This window comes from Rhinoraja longicauda, chromosome 7 (assembly GCF_053455715.1).
Source record: "Rhinoraja longicauda isolate Sanriku21f chromosome 7, sRhiLon1.1, whole genome shotgun sequence".
In the NCBI taxonomy this organism is placed as follows: Eukaryota; Metazoa; Chordata; class Chondrichthyes; order Rajiformes; family Arhynchobatidae; genus Rhinoraja; species Rhinoraja longicauda.
Window position 1 is genome coordinate 2,909,303 of NC_135959.1, and position 19,953 is coordinate 2,929,255.

The 19,953-nt window shown below is 45.5% G+C and overlaps 1 protein-coding gene across 1 annotated transcript in view; it reads left to right on the top strand.

The window, feature by feature from the left end:
• rsf1a (remodeling and spacing factor 1a) overlaps positions 1-19,953 on the top strand; it is a 73,761-nt gene that overhangs the window by 19,670 nt on the left and 34,138 nt on the right. Inside the window, exons 2-4 of the mRNA XM_078401975.1 lie at positions 15,206-15,297; positions 16,284-16,376; positions 18,518-18,723. Coding sequence (XP_078258101.1) covers positions 15,206-15,297; positions 16,284-16,376; positions 18,518-18,723 — 391 coding nt within the window. The remainder of the gene's footprint in view (positions 1-15,205; positions 15,298-16,283; positions 16,377-18,517; positions 18,724-19,953) is intronic.

The window sequence follows — 19,953 nt, forward strand, 5'->3', positions numbered from 1 at the left end:
TATGGGGAACAAAGAAATGGCAGACGAGTTAAACTGTTACTTTGGATCTGTCTTCACTGAGGAAGACACACACAATCTCCCAAATGTTCTAGGGGCCGGAGAACCTAGGGTGATGGAGGAACTGAAGGAAATCCACATTAGGCAGGAAATGGTTTTGGGTAGACTGATGGGACTGAAGGCTGATAAATCCCCAGGGCCTGATGGTCTGCATACCAGGGAACTTAAGGAGGTGGCTCTAGAAATAGTGGAAGCATTGGAGATCATTTTTCAATGTTCTATAGATTCAGGATCAGTTCCTGTGGATTGGAGGATAGCAAATGTTATCCCACTTTTTAAGAAAGGAGGGAGAGAGAAAACGGGTAATTATAGACCAGTTAGTCTGACATCAGTGGTGGGGAAGATGCTGGAGTCAATTATAAAAGACGAAATTGCTGAGCATTTGGATAGCAGTAACGGGATCATTCCGAGTCAGCATGGATTTACGAAGGGGAAATCATGCTTGACAAATCTACTGGAATTTTTTGAAGATGTAACTAGGAAAATTGACAGGGGAGAGTCAGTGGATGTGGTGTACCTCGACTTTCAGAAAGCCTTCGACAAGGTCCCACATAGGAGATTAGTGGGCAAAATTAGGGCACATGGTATTGGGGGTAGGGTACTGACATGGATCGAAAATTGGTTGACAAACAGAAAGCAAAGAGTGGCGATAAATGGGGCCCTTTCGGAATGGCAGGCAGTGACCAGTGGGGTACCGCAAGGTTCGGTGCTGGGACCCCAGCTATTTACGATATACATTAATGACTTAGACGAAGGGATTAAAAGTACCATTAGCAAATTTGCAGATGATACTAAGCTGGGGGGTAGTGTGAATTGTGAGGAAGATGCAATAAGGCTGCAGGGTGACTTGGACAGGTTGTGTGAGTGGGCGGATACATGGCAGATGCAGTTTAATGTAGGTAAGTGTGAGGTTATTCACTTTGGAAGTAAGAATAGAAAGGCAGATTATTATCTGAATGGTGTCAAGTTAGGAGGAGGGGGCGTTCAACGAGATCTGGGTGTCCTAGTGCATCAGTCAATGAAAGGAAGCATGCAGGTACAGCAGGCAGTGAAGAAAGCCAATGGAATGTTGGCCTTCATAACAAGAGGAGTTGAGTATAGGAGCAAAGAGGTCCTTCTACAGTTGTACCGGGCCCTGGTGAGACCGCACCTGGAGTACTGTGTGCAGTTTTGGTCTCCAAATTTGAGGAAGGATATTCTTGCTATGGAGGGCGTGCAACGTAGGTTCACTAGGTTAATTCCCGGAATGGCGGGACTGTCGTATGTTGAAAGGCTGGAGCGATTGGGCTTGTATACACTGGAATTTAGAAGGATGAGGGGGGATCTTATTGAAACATATAAGATAATTAGGGGATTGGACACATTAGAGGCAGGAAACATGTTCCCAATGTTGGGGGAGTCCAGAACAAGAAGCCACAGTTTAAGAATAAGGGGTAGGCCATTTAGAACGGAGATGAGGAAGAACCTTTTCAGTCAGAGAGTGGTGAAGGTGTGGAATTCTCTGCCTCAGAAGGCAGTGGAGGCCAGTTCGTTGGATGCTTTCAAGAGAGAGCTGGATAGAGCTCTTAAGGATAGCGGAGTGAGGGGGTATGGGGAGAAGGCAGGAACGGGGTACTGATTGAGAGTGATCAGCCATGATCGCATTGAATGGCGGTGCTGGCTCGAAGGGCTGAATGGCCTACTCCTGCACCTATTGTCTATTGAAACGTCACCCATTCCTTCTCTCCTGAGATGCTGCCTGACCTGCTGAGTTACTCCAGCATTTTGTGAATAAATACCTTCGATTTGTACCAGCATCTGCAGTTATTTTCTTATAATATATTTGTAAAATTATACCCAAGGGAGAATAAGACGAAAATTACCAAAGAACATAAGAAACTTTAGTTGAGGGTGAATGAAATTTTGTGATAAAGACTCAAGGGTGAATGACACTGAAATAGTTTAAGAAGCACTGGGTTTAACCATCTAGTTAAAAGCAAAACCTCAGACCTGACACCAATCTCATGATCCACCAGGAGGCGACTGTATCCCTGCTTCTGAGACCTGGATTATCTGCAGTTGGTGCTTTAGTGATGGAAAGATTGCAGATCCTCTGTTTATTCATTATAAGGAAACTAATATGCTCTCCATGCATTGAGAACACACAAAGACCATGGTCAAATGACAAGGGAGTGCACACTACCTTGCTGTCCTGTCAGGCTTGTCCTGTCCCATTTGTGGAGGGGTCCATAGTTCTCATAGTTCTCCTTTGTGGAAGGGTCCATAGTTCTCATATTGGCATAATTACCCTGAATAGGCGATGCTTTGTTTTCCCTGAAGCGAAGGGGACTGAAGGGGGACTTGATGAAGGTATACAAAATGCTAGAAGGTGTAGATAGGGTTGAGAGAATCAAAGTCCATCCCCCCCCCCCATAGTATAGATATTGAAAACAAGACGACATTGGCTTAACTACAGCCTTGTACTGGAAAATGGGATTGGGAGTAGCAAAAAACACGTAAGTGCTGGAATAACTCAGTGGGTCAGGCAGCATTTGTGGAGAACATGGAAAGGCCGATGTTTCAGGTCAGGACCCGTTTTGGACTGATTGTAGTGGGGAGGGGGGGGGGGGGAGAAAGCTGTAAGAGAGATGAGGGTGAGACAAAGCCAGGCAAGATGGGCAGAAAGTTGGCATGGTCTATTGTGTCTCTGGAATTCTTTGACTCGACGATTGCTCAGAATCTACAAGGCATCCTCAATCCTGAAGGGCTTCTTTATAGAAGGTTGAAACACCACTGTAGACGAACATGATCTTTATTGCAATGCTGTACCAATATATTGTAGACCTGTTTCACGTCATTTACAATTGAGACTTGAAACTAAGGTCTCTGCTTTTCTGGTTAAACAATTATTTAGAATGATGGAGCATTCTCCTGTTACGTTGGCCAATGCTTTTTTTTCAACAAATCTTTCAATTCATCTTTTCTTAATGCAACATCATGAAATGATCATGTTATGTGATATGTTTTTTTTAAAATCCCATATGGTTATCTTAGCTTATTTGCAGGTACAATCTGGATATTTCTTTCAAATGTCAATATCTGTAGAGCAAGTGCTGGTAGATGGGATTAGTATAGATGGGTATGATGAAAAGGAACTGTTTCTATACTCTATGCCTCTATAGCCCTAACAGGGATTCTTGCTATGCCAGTTATTATGTGGGGAAGGGAATTTAACAGATGGCCTTTCTGGCCAATTTGTGACATGTTTCAGTTTGAGTTTAGTTTATTGTCACATGTACACGAGGTACAATAGACAGTAGGTGCAGGAGGAGGCCATTCGGCCCTTCGATCCAGCACCGTGAAAAGCTTTTGTTGCATGCTAACCAGTCAGCAGAAAGACTACATGATTACAATCGAGCCATTCACAGTGTACAGATATGTGATAACCTGCTGCAATTTGGATGCGTCTTTGCAACAAGCCCCTCCGTTTAAGAACAGTTTGTGATGGGCTGCGAATGTTGGACATTCAGTGAATGATCAGTAGAATTGATGGAGTCATAGATTCATACAGCACCCAATTCATCGGTACTGACCAAGATGCCCCAAGCTAGTTCCATTTGCCTGCGTTTGGCCCATATCTATCTAAACCTTTCCTATCCAGGTACCTGTCCTGTTTTTTTAAAATGTTATAGTACCTGCCTCAACTATATCCTCTGACATCTCATTCTATCCACCCATCACTTTTGCATGAAATCATTGCCCTCTAGTTCCAATTAAATCTCTCCCCTCTCACCGAAACCTTTGTCCACTTCTTGGTTCCCTTATCCTGACTGCATTTACCCTATCATTTCTCCTCATGATTTTGTACACCTCTTTAAGATCACTCCTTTCAGCCGTCGGTGCTCCAATAAATAAGGTTCCAGCCTGCCCAACCTCTGCCTATAGCTCATCTTCGTAAATCAAGATGGACACAAAAAGCAGAAGTAACTCAACGGGTCTGGAAGTCCGAATAAGGTTTTTGACGCGAAACGTCACCTGTTCCTTTTCTCCACAGATGCTGTCTGACCAGCTGAGTTACTTCAGAATGCTGGAAGGAACAAGTTCATTCCTACACATCTTCGTAAATGATCTTTGCAATCTCTGCAGCTTAATGGCATCTTTCCCAAAGCACCCATATCTAACTGAGGTTTAAATCAAAACTTGATCACAAGTACACAATGTTTGTTTGTTGTTGGATGAGGGTTTAGTTTTGCTTTTAACATTCTTCAAGTTGGGCTGGAAGCGTCTCTGGTTATTAAACATGAATGGAGCTATTCAGCAGCTCAAGCAGCATGTAGGAAGAGAGAAACAGTTAATGCTTCACGTTGATGATCTACATGATCTGAACTACCCCCAGGTTATTTTCTGTCTGTTCCCCTGCTTGGGATTGCGTAATCCAACTCTGTTGCTCACCTTGGTGTTTCATGTTGATTTGTTAATTATTTGGATGAGGGGATTGAAGGCTTTGTGGCTATGTTTGCAGATGAAACGAAGATAGGTGGAGGGACAGGTAAAAACAACACAAAATGCTGGAGTAACTCAGCGGGTCAGGCAGCATCTCTGGAGATCATGGATTGGTGACATTTCTAGCCAGGATCCTTCTTCAGACTGATTGTAGGTGGGGGAGGGGAAAGAAAGCTGGAAGAGAGGAGGGGCAGGACAAAGCCTGGTAGGCAATTGATGGATACAGGTGAAGGGGGTGGGGGTTGATAGGCAGATGATTGGACAAAGGCCAGAGAAGAAAAGACAGAAGGTGAGAGAGAAAATGGTTGAAGAATTGTGAAGCCAGAGAAAGGAATGTAGGTGGAAGGGGAGGAGGAGAGGAGAAATAGGTACAAAGCCAGTTCGGCACTTCTACTTATATTAGTGAATCTGAGAGGGGATCTTATAGAAATATATAACATTATTATAGGACTGGACAAGCTAGATGCAGGAAAAATGTTGCCAATGTTGGGGGAGTCCAGAACCAGGGGCCACACAGTCTAAGAATAAAAGGGTGGCCATTTAAAACTGAGGCGAGAAAAAAACATTTTCACCCAAAGAGTTGTGAATTTGTGGAATTCTCTGCCACAGAAGGCAGTGGAGGCCAATTCACTGGATGAATTTGAAAGAGGGTTAGATAGAGCTCTAGGGGCTAGAGGAATCAAGGGATATGGGGAGAAGGTAGGCACAGGTTACTGATTGTGGATGATCAACCATGATCACAATGAATGGCGGTGCTGGCTTGAAGGGCCAAACGGCCTCCTGCACCTATTTTCTATGTTTCTAAGAAATCCTCTACCATCGATGGTGATGCCTACAGTTGATAGTCTTTTTTTACTTAAAAGCCAGATAACTTGCTATTTACTAAATAATACCATTGATAGAAGATTCATGTTCTGCGGCATGCTTTAATTTTAAGTATCAAGGAGCTGCAGATGCTAGTTTACCAAGGAAAGACTCAAAATATTTGTCTTTCCTTGGTAAATCACCATCTGTAGTACCTTGTTTCTACATTTTGACTGGTCCACTGCGAAATCCCCTCTGAAGAACGGTCCCGACCCAAAACCTCGCCTCTCCATGTTCTCCAGGGATGCTGCCTGACCCACTGAGTTACGCCTGCACTTTGTGTCTTGCCCTGCTTTAATTTTAAACCTGTTTCAGTCAAACAATATGCTTGTGTTCTATATATATCGTAGCAAGCTCCATTTCGTTATTTTGCTCCATCTCGGGCAGCAGACTGACCTAGTGCCAGGATGGGTTTCATTCATTATTGTAGTTTTGCACTGAGCATATTGTTCCTAAAATGTTCACAATTAAAACATGGGTGGTTTTATCATCAACGATCCCCACCATCCGGGCTGTGCCCTCATTTCACCGCTACCATCAGGCAGACAGTATAGAAGCCTGAAGTAGACAATAGACAATAGGTGCAGGAGGAGGCCATGCGGCCCTTCGAGCCAGCACCACCATTCAATGTGATCATGGCTGATCATTCTCAATCAGTACCCCGTTCCTGCCTTCTCCCCATACCCCCTGACTCCGCTATCCTTAAGAGCTCTATCTACCTCTCTCTTAAATGCATTCAGAGAACTGGCCTCCACTGCCTTCTGAGGCAGAGAATTCCACACCTTCACCACTCTCTGACTGAAAAAGTTCTTCCTCATCTCCGTTCTAAATGGCCTACCCCTTATTCTTAAACTGTGGCCCCTTGTTCTGGACTCCCCCAACATCGGGAACATGTTTCCTGCCTCTAATGTGTCCAATCCCCTAATTATCTTATTTGTTTCAATAAGATCCCCCCTCATCCTTCTAAATTCCAGTGTATACAAGCCCAATCGCTCCAGCCTTTCAACATACGACAGTCCCGCCATTCCGGGAATTAACCTAGTAAACCTACGCTGCACGCCCTCAATAGCAAGAATATCCATCCTCAAATTTGGAGACCATTAAAAGTACCATTAGCAAATTTGCAGATGATACTAAGCTGGGGGGTAGTGTGAATTGTGGGGAAGATGCAATAAGGCTGCAGGGTGACTTGGACAGGTTGTGTGAGTGGGCGGATACATGGCAGATGCAGTTTAATGTAGATAAGTGTGAGGTTATTCACTTTGGAAGTAAGAATAGAAAGGCAGATTATTATCTGAATGGTGTCAAGTTAGGAAGAGGGGATGTTCAATGAGATCTGGGTGTCCTAGTGCATCAGTCACTGAAAGGAAGCATGCAGGTACAGCAGGCAGTGAAGAAAGCCAATGGAATGTTGGCCTTCATAACAAGAGGAGTTGAGTATAGGAGCAAAGAGGTCCTTCTACAGTTGTACCGGGCCCTGGTGAGACCGCACCTGGAGTACTGTGTGCAGTTTTGGTCTCCAAATTTGAGGAAGGATATTCTTGCTATTGAGGGCATGCAGCGTAGGTTCACTAGGTTAATTCCCGGAATGGCGGGACTGTCGTATGTTGAAAGGCTGGAGCAATTAGGCTTGTATACACTGGAATTTAGAAGGATGAGGGGGGATCTTCATATCATATCATATCATATATATACAGCCGGAAACAGGCCTTTTCGGCCCTCCAAGTCCGTGCCGCCCAGTGATCCCCGTACATTAACACTATCCTACACCCACTAGGGACAATTATTACATTTACCCAGCTAATTAACCTACATACCTGTACGTCTTTGGAGTGTGGGATATTGAAACATATAAGATAATTAGGGGATTGGACACATTAGAGGCAGGAAACATGTTCCCAATGTTGGGGGAGTCCAGAACAAGGGGCCACAGTTTAAGAATAAGGGGTAGGCCATTTAGAACGGAGATGAGGAAGAACTTTTTCAGTCAGAGAGTGGTGAAGGTGTGGAATTCTCTGCCTCAGAAGGCAGTGGAGGCCAGTTCATTGAATGCTTTCAAGAGAGAGCTGGATAGAGCTCTTAAGGATAGCGGAGTGAGGGGGTATGGGGAGAAGGCAGGAACGGGGTACTGATTGAGAGTGATCAGCCATGATCGCATTGAATGGCGGTGCTGGCTCGAAGGGCTGAATGGCCTACTCCTGCACCTATTGTCTATTGTCTATTGTCACTGCACACACAAGTCCCACACCACCAGGTTCAGGAACAGCTACTTTCTTACATCTGTCAGGCACTTGGCCAACCTGGACAACCCTAACCCTACCTATGGAACAGAACACTATGGACCACTTCTCGTACTACCATGAACGTGTTTATTTCCAGTTATGTTTTGCACTAATGTATTCCTTATTTGCGTAGTCTACTGTCTTGAATTTTATGTTCAATCTACGCCTTGTGTGTTTGTCGTGAGTCTGTGTTGAATGCTGCTGCAAGCAAGTTTTTCCATTATATCTTTACCATGCCATATTGCTGTCTATAACGATAGCAATAGTGGCGGCACAGTGGCGCAATGGTAGAGTTGCTGCCTTACAGCGCCAGAGACCACGGTTTGATCCTGATTACGGCTGCTGTCTGTATGGAGTTTGTATGTTCACTCTGTGACAGTGTGGGTTTTCTCTGGGTGTTCTGGTTTCCTCCCAACCTCCAAATACGTGCAGATACAGATGCTCCCCGACTTGCGATATTTCGACTTTGCGATGGTGCGAACAGCAGCGACCCATAGCGAGCGGCAGCACGCTTCCGGCCACGTGATCAGTTGTATTAAATGCCGAAGATCTCGGAGAAAACCCACGCAGGTCACGGGGAGAACGTACAAACTCCGTACAGTACAGCACCTGTAGTCAGGATGGAACCTGAGTCTCCGGCGCTGCATTCACTGTAAGGCAGCAACTCTACCGCTGTGCCAACGTGCCGCTGTACCCATTAAAGTCTAAAGTAAATTAACAAACCTGACTTGAAGTGCAGTATTTGCATTTACAAAATGCTTAAGGACACCTAAAGTGCTTAAGTTTCGGCCCGAACAGAGGAACCGGGCCACAAGACTGCTGTAAACATCAGCGCGTAAAATGGCATTTTGTGTGTTTTTTAGGTGTCAATGTGGCTCCGTGTGTAATGTGCTCACCAGAATTAAAAGGCAGCATCTCGGGAGAGAAGGAATGGGTGACGTTTCGGGTCGAGATGACCTGCTGAGTTACTCCAGCATTTTGTGAATAAATCGATTTGTACCAGCATCTGCAGTTATTTTCTTATAGAATTAAACGTGTGTTGGATCATGTCTCACAATGAAAAGTAAGCGCTTAAAGTCTTGAGATAAATTGATAGGTCTGCCATGTACTACTTTTTAGATTACACATCAAATTGAGACTCGCCTGACACTAGCTTGAAGAACAGGGGTAAAATTATTCCTGGATATACCGGCCAATATTTATTCATCAATCAATGCAATGAAATCACATTGCGGTCTTCCTTTGTTTTTGAGAAAATTCACAAATTGGTCGCACATTTTCAATATTGCAATGTGTGCTACATGACTTCAAAGTACAGTGCGACAATGAGGTTGTGAATGAGACAATGGAAATACGAACATTTCCTTTATGTAGGAAAATAACTGCAGATGCTGGTACAAATCGAAGGTATCACAAAAAGCTGGGGTAACTCAGCGGGTCAGGCAGCATCTCAAGAGAGAAGGAATGGGTGACGTTTCGGGTCGAGACCCTTCTTCAGACTGATCTTCCTTTTTTATTTTCTCTTTTTATAAATAGTGCCATGGATTCTTTTTTACATCCATCCAAAAAAGCAGACCAAACTGACCCGCTGAGTTACTCCAGAATTTTGTGCCCTTTTGCTTGCAAACTTGTTAAGTTGTAATAATGCAATCTGTGCACTGAACGTTAAAAAAAAGTCATGATTTTTGAAGTTAGGTTCAGGCACTTAAAAGAAGTATTTTATTTTAATGGAAAGACACAAAGTGCTGTAGTAACTCAACAGATCGGCAACATCTCTGGGCCACAGTTTAAGAATAAGGGGTAGGCCATTTAGATCGGAGATGAGGAAAAACTTTTTCAGTCAGAGAGTTGTGAATCTGTGGAATTCTCTGCCTCAGAAGACAGTGGAGGCCAATTCTCTGAATGCATTCAAGAGAGAGCTAGATAGAGCTCTTGAGGATAGCGGAGTCAGGGGGTATGGGGAGAAGGCAGGAACGGGGTACTGATTGAGAATGATCAGCCATGATCACATTGAATGGCAGTGCTGGCTCGAAAAGCCGAATGGCCTCCTCCTGTACCTTTTGTCTATTGTCTGACATGGATTGGTGACGTTTTGGTGATGATTTGTCTGAAGAAGAGTTCCGACCCGAAACGTCACCTATCCATGTTCTCCAGAGATGCTGCCTGAGCCGCTGAGTTACTCCAGCACTCTGTGAAACGTCACCTATCCATGTTCTCCAGAGATGCTGCCTGATCTGCTGAGCTTCTCCAGCACTTTGTGTCTTCTTTTGTAAGTTAGCATTTGCAGTTCCTTGTCTCTACATTTAGTTTTGAGTGTTCATTTAAGCTTCTCAGTAAAAAAAAAATATTAATTGATAAATTTCAAATAAATTTGCCCTGATTTCGAATTTCCTTTTCTGAGGAAGCATCACGAATTTCCTTTTTCATAGGAGCATCACGCTTTAATCTTATGCTGCCAGTTTTAATTTTTAAACATCTGGGCTGATCTGCCCCCTCCCATTTTGTACCATATAATTTCTGAGATCATGTTCTTGTTTCAGTCTCGGGTTTGGTTTTTACCTGCCCCCTGGGAATCGGAGTGATTTTTGGTGGTGTTGCAGAGCACGACGGTTTCTCAGTGTTTTGGGATTGTTGGGATAGAACGTTGGGTGGTTTGGTTTAGTTTTTTGGTGTCTGCACAGTGTGGGAGGAAACCGAAGATCTCGGAGAAAACCCACGCGGTCATAGGGAGAACCTACAAATTCTTCACAGACAGCACCCATAGTCGGGATCGATCCCGGATCTCTGGTGCTGTAAGGCAGCAACTCTACCGTTTGTGCTACTGTGCCACCCAGAAAAGAAATCAAAGAGAATGGATTAGGTTAAGATCTCCCAGACTTAGATAGATACTTTAGATAGTTCAACTTTAGATAGTTCCTCTGTCCCTCTCTTCCCCTCCCCCTTCCCAGATCTCCCTCTATCTTCCTGTCTCCACCTATATCCTTCCTTTGTCCCGCCCCCCCTGACATCAGTCTGAAGAAGGGTCTCGACCCGAAACGTCACCCATTCCTTCTCTCCTGAGATGCTGCCTGACCTGCTGAGTTACTCCAGCATATTGTGAATAAATACCTTCGATTTGTACCAGCATCTGCAGTTATTTTCTTATATTATTCTCCCAGACTTAAGATCTCCCTGTTTCCTGCAAAACCTATCTAAAGAAAAATTCTAACTCTACCTCAAGTCCTGCTTGTGCGGTTCATTGAGCAAATCGCCAAGTGCCGGAGCTACTCAGTGGGTCAGGCAGCATCTGTGGAGGGAATGGATAGATGACGTTTCGGGTCGGGACCCTTGTGCAGTTAATTGTTTCATGAACAAACCTGTTTGCAGAACCATACACAAATTGATAGAAGGCATGTTCCATATTCTCAATCAATATATTTATTGGCTGTGAGCATGGAGTCGCTGATTTATTAATCTTCTGCTTCCTGCTATTAATTTATTAATATTCTGTTGCTTGCTGCAAAATCGTTTTTTTTTATCCCTCCTGCCACTTTTGACATTTATTTTTTCCTGGCATCTGTTTCCACTGCCTGCTGTTCTTTGAATTTGTTAGTGGTAATTGGCCTTTTAATGAATTAACTGACCATGGACATGTTTAGTTATCATTGCCGTGAGCAACTTTTATTTTATAGTTGCATTGATTTGTCTGTATTTACCTACTTTATTTATATGACATTTTAGAAGTCAAGTTTATTGTCATATGTACAAGTATTATTCTTGTTATTGAGGGCGTGCAGCGTAGGTTTACTAGGTTAATTCCCGGAATGGCGGGATTGTCATATGTTGAAAGACTGGAGCGACTAGGTCCATCACAGGCACAGCCCCTCCCCACAATCGAAAACATCTACTTGAGGCGCTGCCTCGAGAAGACGGCACCATTCATCAATGATCCCCCATCATTCAGGCCATGATCTCTTCTCCTTGGTACCATCGGGCAGGAGATACAGAAGCCGCAAGTCCCCCACCACCAGTTTTAGGAACAGGCACTATCCTGCAAGATATACCTTCTTGAACTGACCTGCACAACCCTAATCCTACTCGGCAACAGAATTCCACGAACCACCTCTTGTACTACCATAATTGTCTTGCAACTATACACTGATGAGCCAAAACATTATGACCACCTGCCCAATGTGCTGTTGGTCCTCCATATGCCGCCAAAATAGTGCCGACCCGCAGAGGCATGGACTCTACAAGACCCCTGAAGGTGCCCTTTGGCATCTGGCACCAAAACATTAGCAGAAGACCCTTTAGCAGCACCTCACAAGCCTTGCCGGTTAAGAGATGCTCTGACCCAGTCGTCTGGCCATAACAATTTGGCCCTTGTCAAAGTCGCTCAGGTCTTTACTCCTGCCCATTTCTCCTGCATCCAACACGTCAACTTCAAGAACTGACTGTTCACTTGCTGCCTAATATATCCCACCCCTTGACAGGTGCCATTGTAATAAGATAATCAATGTTATTCACTTCAACTGTCAGTGGTCATAATGTTTTGGCTCATCGGTGTATGTTTCTGTGTGTTATCTATGTGCCGGTGATGCTAGTGCAAATAAGACTGTTATTGTACGTATATCTCACTGTAGACAATAGACAAAGGAGGAGGCCATTCGGCCCTTCGAGCCAGCACCACCATTCACTGTGATCATGGCCGATCATTCTCAATCAGTACCCCGTTCCTGCCTTCTCCCCATACCCCCTGACTCCGCTATCCTTAAGAGCTCTATCTAGCTCTCTCTTGAATGCATTCAGAGACTTGGCATCCACTGCCTTCTGAGGCAGTGAATTCCACAGATTCACAACTCTGACTGAAAAAGTTTTTCCTCATCTCCGTTCTAAATGGCCTACCCCTTATTCTTAAACTGTGGCCCCATGTTCTGGACTCCCCCAACATTAGGGAACATGTTTCCTGCCTCTAACGTGTCCAACCCCTTAATAATCTTATATCTTTAATTACTTATATATCTATATGTCGAACTTTATCAAGTGAAATTTTTATACGTTATGCTGACAACGTTTCTTTCGTGTCAGAGGCCAAATATGACTGGTCACGTGTGTGGCCTCACACGGACACACGCGTGACCAGTCATATCTGACCTCTGACACTAAACAAACATTGTCAGCATAACATATAAAAATTTCTCTTGATAAACCTCGACATATATAAGTCATATATACAGTAGAAAGCAATATACCTGTAATGCTTTCAGAATTAGAAGAGGTGTATTCCACAATTTTTCACATTTTTTGGTCACACGCGTGACTAAGAATGGCCCAATCGAGGGCAGAAAGATACCCATGTTCTCCAGACACGCAGGTCGAGGGGAGAACGTGCTAACTCCATGCAGACAGCACCCATAGTCAGGATGGAACCCGGGTCTGTAAGGCAGCAGCTCCACTGCTTCACCACTGTGCTGCCGATGTAGTCTGCGTGAACTTCAACGAGGCCTTTCTCGTTGCCGTCAGGGAGACTGCTCGCACATAAGAGGCTGTGAGATCCAGTGTCATTTGGCAAATTGGATCTAAAATGATAGCAAGGAAGTGATGGTCGAGGGTTGGCTTGCAATTGAAAGCCTCTGATCAGCGATGAACATCAGGGATTGCTGCTGTCATCTTGCTGTTTGCTATTTCCATTAACAATTGGATATTGGGGATAGAAATTTGTGTAGGAAGGAACAGCAGATGCTGGTTTACACTGGAGTAACTCAGCGGGACATGCAGCATCTCTGGGTAGAAGGAATGGGTAATACAATTAATAACTTCACAGATGTCATGAAACGTGATGGTGGTGTTAGTGAAGAACGTCTTGTACTGTTACAGAACAATATTGATGGGTTGAGAAGATCAAAGAAATGGCAGATGGATTTTAATTCTGAGAACAAAACTAATTTAGTTTAGTTTATTATTATCACGTGTACCGAGGTACAGTGAAAACCTCCCCTCCCCTCCCTCTCCCCTCCCTCCCTCCCACATTCCCTCGCACACTCCCTCCCACACTCCCTCCTCCCCTCCCTCCTCCCCTCTCCCCTCCCTCCCTCCCTCCCTCCCTCCTCCCCTCCCTCCTCCCCTCCCCCTCCCCTCCCTCCTCCCCTCTCCCCTCCATCCTTCCTCCCCTCCCTCCCTCCCTCCTCCCCTCCCTCCTCCCCTTCCCTCCCTCCCTCCTCCCCTCCCTCCCTCCCCTCTCCCTCCCACTCCCTACTCCCTCCCTCCTCCCCCCAAACCTCCCCTCCCTCCTCCCCTCCCCCCACTCCATCCCCCTCAACCCCCCTTATCCTCCCTCCCTCCCCCCTTCTACCACTCCCTCCCTCCCTCCATAGGAGATAGATTTAAACTTTAAAATGTGAATAACTTAAAAAATATAACACCGATGTCAATGAAACTTCTCCCACTAGCACCAAAGGAACAACGGTGAGTAAGTTGGGCCTAAAATTGTCGCGCTATCGTGTACTGTTTTGACTGTAGTTCAGGAACAAACAAATAAACAAACAAACAAACGAGAGTTTTAGTATATGGTGAATGATAGAACCCTTATAAAGTGCTGAAGAACTGAAGGACCTTGTCATGCATACCCAAGCATCCAAAGGGGTTTGAGGTTTTTTTCACCCAAATGGCTTTTGAGGTGTGGAATGTGTTGTCTGTGACGGTGTGCGATACGATGTTATTTAAGTTTTTAGATGAGCATCTGACACACTATGGCACAGTAAGCTACAGCACCTCATATTTCGCTTGGGCAGCTTGCAGCCCAGCGGTATAAACATTGGCTTCTCCAACTTTAGATAATTCCTCTGTCCCTCTCTTCCCCTGCCCCTTCCCAGATCTCCCTCTATCTTCCTGTCTCCACCTATATCCTTCCTTTGTCCTGCCCCCCCCGACGTCAGTCTGAAGAAGCGTCTCGACCCGAAACGTCGCCCATTCCTTCTCTCCTGAGATGCTGCCTGACCCGCTGAGTTACTCCAGCATTTTGTGAAGTAGAGATGGATAGTTGTTAAGCCAGCACAGTCATGGTGGGCCAAAAGGGACAGTTTCCATGTTGCATGAGTAAAATGACAGGAATTATGAGAATATTAATAAATCTGATTTCCAGTGTTCTATGTGGAAAATAGTTTAGTTTAGAGATACAGCGCGGAAGCAGGCCCTTTGGCCCACCGGGTCCGCGCCGACCAATGATCCCCGCACACTAACACTATCCTACACCCACTAGGGACAATTTTTACATTTACCAAGCCAATTAACCTACACACCTGTATGCCTTTGGAATGTGGGAGGAAACCGAAGATCTCTGGGGAAACCCACGCAGGTCACGGGGAGAATGTACAAACGCCGCACAGACAATCCGTGGTCGGGATTGAACCCCAGTCTCCGGCGCTTCATTCGTTGTAAGGCGGTAACTCTACCGCTGCGTAGAGTTCTAAAGCATGAATCTGAATCTGAATTTCCTTATTAATGTAAAGCAACTGCTTAACTCGTGTTCTTGTTTCCTGTAGTTCCCCAGCCACTGGTTGACCTTCACTTGAAGCTGATGAGGAAGATTGGGAAGTCTGTCAGCATTGATCGATGGGAAAAGTACCTTCTCAGGGTAAACTACTTTCACGTTGGATCTGATGGGGAAAATGGCATAGAGTCACACAGCGTGGAAACAGGCCCTTCTGCCCCGCTTGCCCACACCGGCCAACGGGTCTCATCTGCACTGGTCCCTGTGTTTGGTCCATATCCCTCTAAACTTGTCCTATCCATGTACCTGTCTAAATTTTTCTTAAAAGTTGCGATAGTCCCCGCCTCAACTACGTCCACTGGCAGTTCATTCCATACACCCACCAACTTTATCTTAAAACGTTCCTATTAAATCTTCCCCCCCCCCCCTCGCACCAAGGGTCTCGACCCGAAACGTCACCCATTCCTTCTCTCCCGAGATGCTGCCTGACCCGCTGAGTTACTCCAGCATTCTGCGTCTACCTTCGATTTTAACCAGCATCTGCAGTTTTTTTCCCTTCACAACTTACGAAACTGCACGACTTTGGGATGTGGGAGGAAACCGGAGCACCGGGAGAAAAACCACTCGGTCACAGCGAGAACGTGCAATCTCCACATAAGCTGCGCTGTGGCGCAGCCGTAGAGTTGCTGCCTCACAGCGAATGCAGCACCGGAGGCCCGGGTTCGATCCCGACTACGGGTGCTGTCTGTACGGAGTTCGTACATTCTCCCTGTGACCTGCGTGGGTTTTCTCCGAGTTCTTCAGTTTCTTCCCACACTCCAAAGACGTAAAGGCATGTAGGTTAATTGGCTTGGTAAATGTAAAAATTGTCCCTGGGGGGGGGGGGGGGGGGGAACCGCGCGGACCTGGTGGGCTGAAAGGGCCTGTTTCCGCGCTGTATCTCGAAACTAAGCAACAGAGGCCAGGATTGAACATGGTCCTCTGGCACTGTGAGGCAACAGCTCCACCAGCTGTGCCACTGTCCCGTCTCCTTGTCAACAGAGTCATGCAGGCAAAGCTCTTCAAATTAAAATTTTAATTATTGTAATATAAACCGAACACTACAAATTGATTTTTTTTTTGTCCCGTAGATATGCCTGGAATACAACAACACTTGGGCCTGGGAGATGGAAAAAATCGGATACATCGAGATGGATGCCGAATGCAAACTTGGCCTCTTAAAGGTATTTTGTAAACAATGAGTGCATGAGTGTCTTCATATTAACCATGGCACAGGATAGAAGTTGCAAAGCTGTACACATAAAGGTGGAGGGAACAAAACTGCAGATGCTGGTTAAAATCCAAGGTAGAGACAAGATGCTGCAGTAACTCAGAAGGTCAGGCAGCATCTCGGGAGAGAAGGAATGGGTGACGTTTTGGGTCGAGACCCTTCTTCAGGCAGATGGACGTTTCGGGTCGAGACCCTTCTTCAGACTGAAGAAAGTTCTCGACCCGAAACGTCGGCCACTCCTCCTCTCCCGAGATGCCGCCTGACCCGCTGAGTTTCTCATTTGAGGAAGGACATCCTTGCTGTTGAGGCAGTGCAGCGTAGGTTCACCAGGTTAATCCCCGGGATGGCGGGACTGTCATATGAGGAAAGATTGGAAGGACTGGGCTTGTATTCACTGGAATTTAGAAGGATGAGAGGGGATCTTATAGAAATGTATGAAATTATGAAAGGACTGCCTCAGAAGGCAGTGGAGGCCAATTCTCTGAATGCATTCAAGAGAGAGCTAGATAGAGCTCTTAAGGATAAGCTCTTAAAAATCAATTATCTCGCTATTTGCATCCCTGCTCACATCAACATAAAAATGACCAAGAGACGATGAATTAGCTGTATTGTTTTTATGTCAGGGGGTATGGGGAGAAGGCAGGAACGGGGTACTGATTGAGAATGATCAGTCATGATCACATTGAATGGCGGTGCTGGCTTGAAGGGCCGAATGGCCTCCTCCTGCACCTATTGTCTATTGACTGGACAAGCTAGATGCAGGAAAAAATATCGGGGGATTCCAGAACCAGGGGCTACAGTCTAAGAATAAAGGGGAGGCCATTTAAAACCGAGGTGAGAAAAAAACCTTTTCACCCAGAGAGTTGTGAATTTGTGGAATTCTCTGCCACAGAAGGCAATGGAGGCCGATTCACTGGATGAATTTAAAAGAGAGTTAGATACAGCTCTGGGGGCTAGCGGAATCAAGGGATATGGGGAGAAGGCAGGCACAGGTTACTGATTGTGGACGATCAGCCATGATCACAATGAATGGCGGTGCTGGCTCGAAGGGCCAAATGGCCTTCTCCTGCACCTATTTTCTATGTTTCTAAGGAAAAAGAAGTTGTATTAATTGTAAAATGAAAGTAAAAATGAATGAGAATTACCGGGAATAATGAATCAGAAAGACCCTTTTGTTTTGCTCTGAATAGTGGGAACCCCTTTCTCCTCTCATACGGAAAGAACAATGTAGTGTGGCAATACATACTGCTTCCCTTGTTCTGAAACTTGCCTCTTTTCCTGACTATTCTTCCTTCACATTTTAAAACTTCATCTTACCAGATAGATTACCCACTCTTCCTCGGTCAGCAAGTTGGGTGGCTGGTGGTAGAGATGAGGGGAGGTACAGGTGCCCCTCAGCTTACGATAGGGTTTCCAAGAAACCCATCGCAAACCAAAAATATCGTAAGTCGAAATGCATTTAATGCACCTGATCACGTGGCCGGAAGCAAGCGGCCGCTCGCTACGGGTCGCTGCTGTTTGCACCAGTTGGACTATCGCAAGTCGAAGCATCGTAAGCCGGGTAGCACCTGTATTTTATCTGACTTGATCTTTTCTTTGCTGGCTCCACATTACACACACTAGGGCCAATTTACCAAAGCCAATTGACCTACAATCCTGCACGTCTTGGGAACGTGGGGGGGGGGGGGGGGGGGGGACTGGAGCACCCGGAGAAAACCCACAAGGTCCAGGAGAGAACGTGTAACCTCTATATAGACTGTAGTAGGGATCGAACCTGGGTCTCTGGCGCCGTGAGGCAGCAGGTCTACCAACTGCACCACTGCGTCATCTGAAATCTTTATTCTTGGTTCTCGGTCCTCCAAAATATTCCAACTGGAGGTGGCGGAGTATGGACTTAAGCAAGAAGGGCTTCTCCTGCCTTCTCGCCATAACCTTGGACTCTCTTACTAATCAATAAGTTCATAAGTTATTACTTGAGTTATTTCATAAGTTCATACCTATTCTGATTCAGTCTTGCCCAATACCAGTCTGGATAAAACCAGGAGCGTGTAATTTTCCCAGAGACATGCCACTAAGAGGTGCTTTTTGTTACAGTACCTTTGCGAATGTCAGTTTGATGATAATTTAAAATTCAAGAATGTGCTGAATGAAGAGGAGCCTGATGCTATGCGGATCCATCCTCTCGGCTGTGATAAGGATGGGCTCATGTACTGGTACCAGTTGGATCTAGAGTTGAACGTCCGAATGTACACGGAGGAACAAGATGATCAAGATGGCACCTCGTGGAAGCTCATTGTAAGGTATCGGTATTGTTATTGGTTTATTATTGTCATGTTCAAAAGTTCTAGGAGCAGAATTAGGCCATTCGGCCCACCAAGTCTACTCCACCGTTCAATCATATCCGATCACTCTTTCCCCTCTCAGCCCCATTCTCCTGCCTTCTCCCCATAGCCCCTGACACCCCTACTTATCAAGATTCTGTCAATCTCTGCCTTAGAAATATCCAAGGACTTGAAATTCCTCCTCCATCTCCTTTCTAAACGTATGTCCTTTGATTCTGAGGCCACGGCCTCTGGTCCGAGACTCTCCCACTAGTGGAAACATCCGCTCCACATTCACTCGATCCAGGCTTTTCACTATTCAGTAAGTTTTAATGAGGCAGTCACGTGTACCAAGATTCAGTGTAAAAACTTTGCCTGCTATCCAGTCTATGAGTGCAATCAAGCCATTCACAAATACAACAGGTAGCAAAGAGTGCAGAATGTAGTGTTACTGCATTATAGTGTTACAGTCACACAAAGTGCAGATAAGAAAAAGTGAAAGGGACACAAGAAGTAGGTTGGAAGATCGGGACTACAACCTAGCTTATGAGAGGACCATTCAGTAGCCTGATAGCAGCGGGAAGAAGCTGTTCCTGAATCTGGTGGTATGTGGTTTCCAGCTTCTGTATCTTCTGTCTGACTGGGGAGGGGAGAAGAGGGAAGTAAGTGTGTAGGTGGTCCTTGATGATGTTGGCTACTTTCCTGAGGCAGCGAGAATGAAGATAAAGTCGATGCGAGGTGGGGGTGGGGGGGGGGGGGGAGAGGGAGGACGGTTTATGTAATGGGCTGGGCTACATCCACAACTTCTTGCGGTTTTGAGAACTCTCTGCAGTCTTCACTTTCTTAGTTCCACCCCTGTCTGGTCTTTCATGTGCCTGAGATCCACTCTCACGTTGAACATTGGTATTGGGTTGATGTGGGAGAAGAGTGATGTTTCTGGTTCACATTTCTTGCGGTTAAATTGGAAAACATTGGAGGAATTATTAAACAAAATTACACAGAAAATAGGTGCAGGAGGAGGCCATTTTGCCCTTCGAGCCAGCAAAGCCATTCATTGTGATCATGGCTGATCATCCACAATCAGTAACCCGTGCCTGCCTTCTCCCCATATCCCCTGATTCCGCTAGCCCTTTTAGCTCTATACAACTCTTTTAAATTCATCCAGTGAATTGGCCTCCACTGCCCTCTGTGGCAGAGAATTCCACAAAT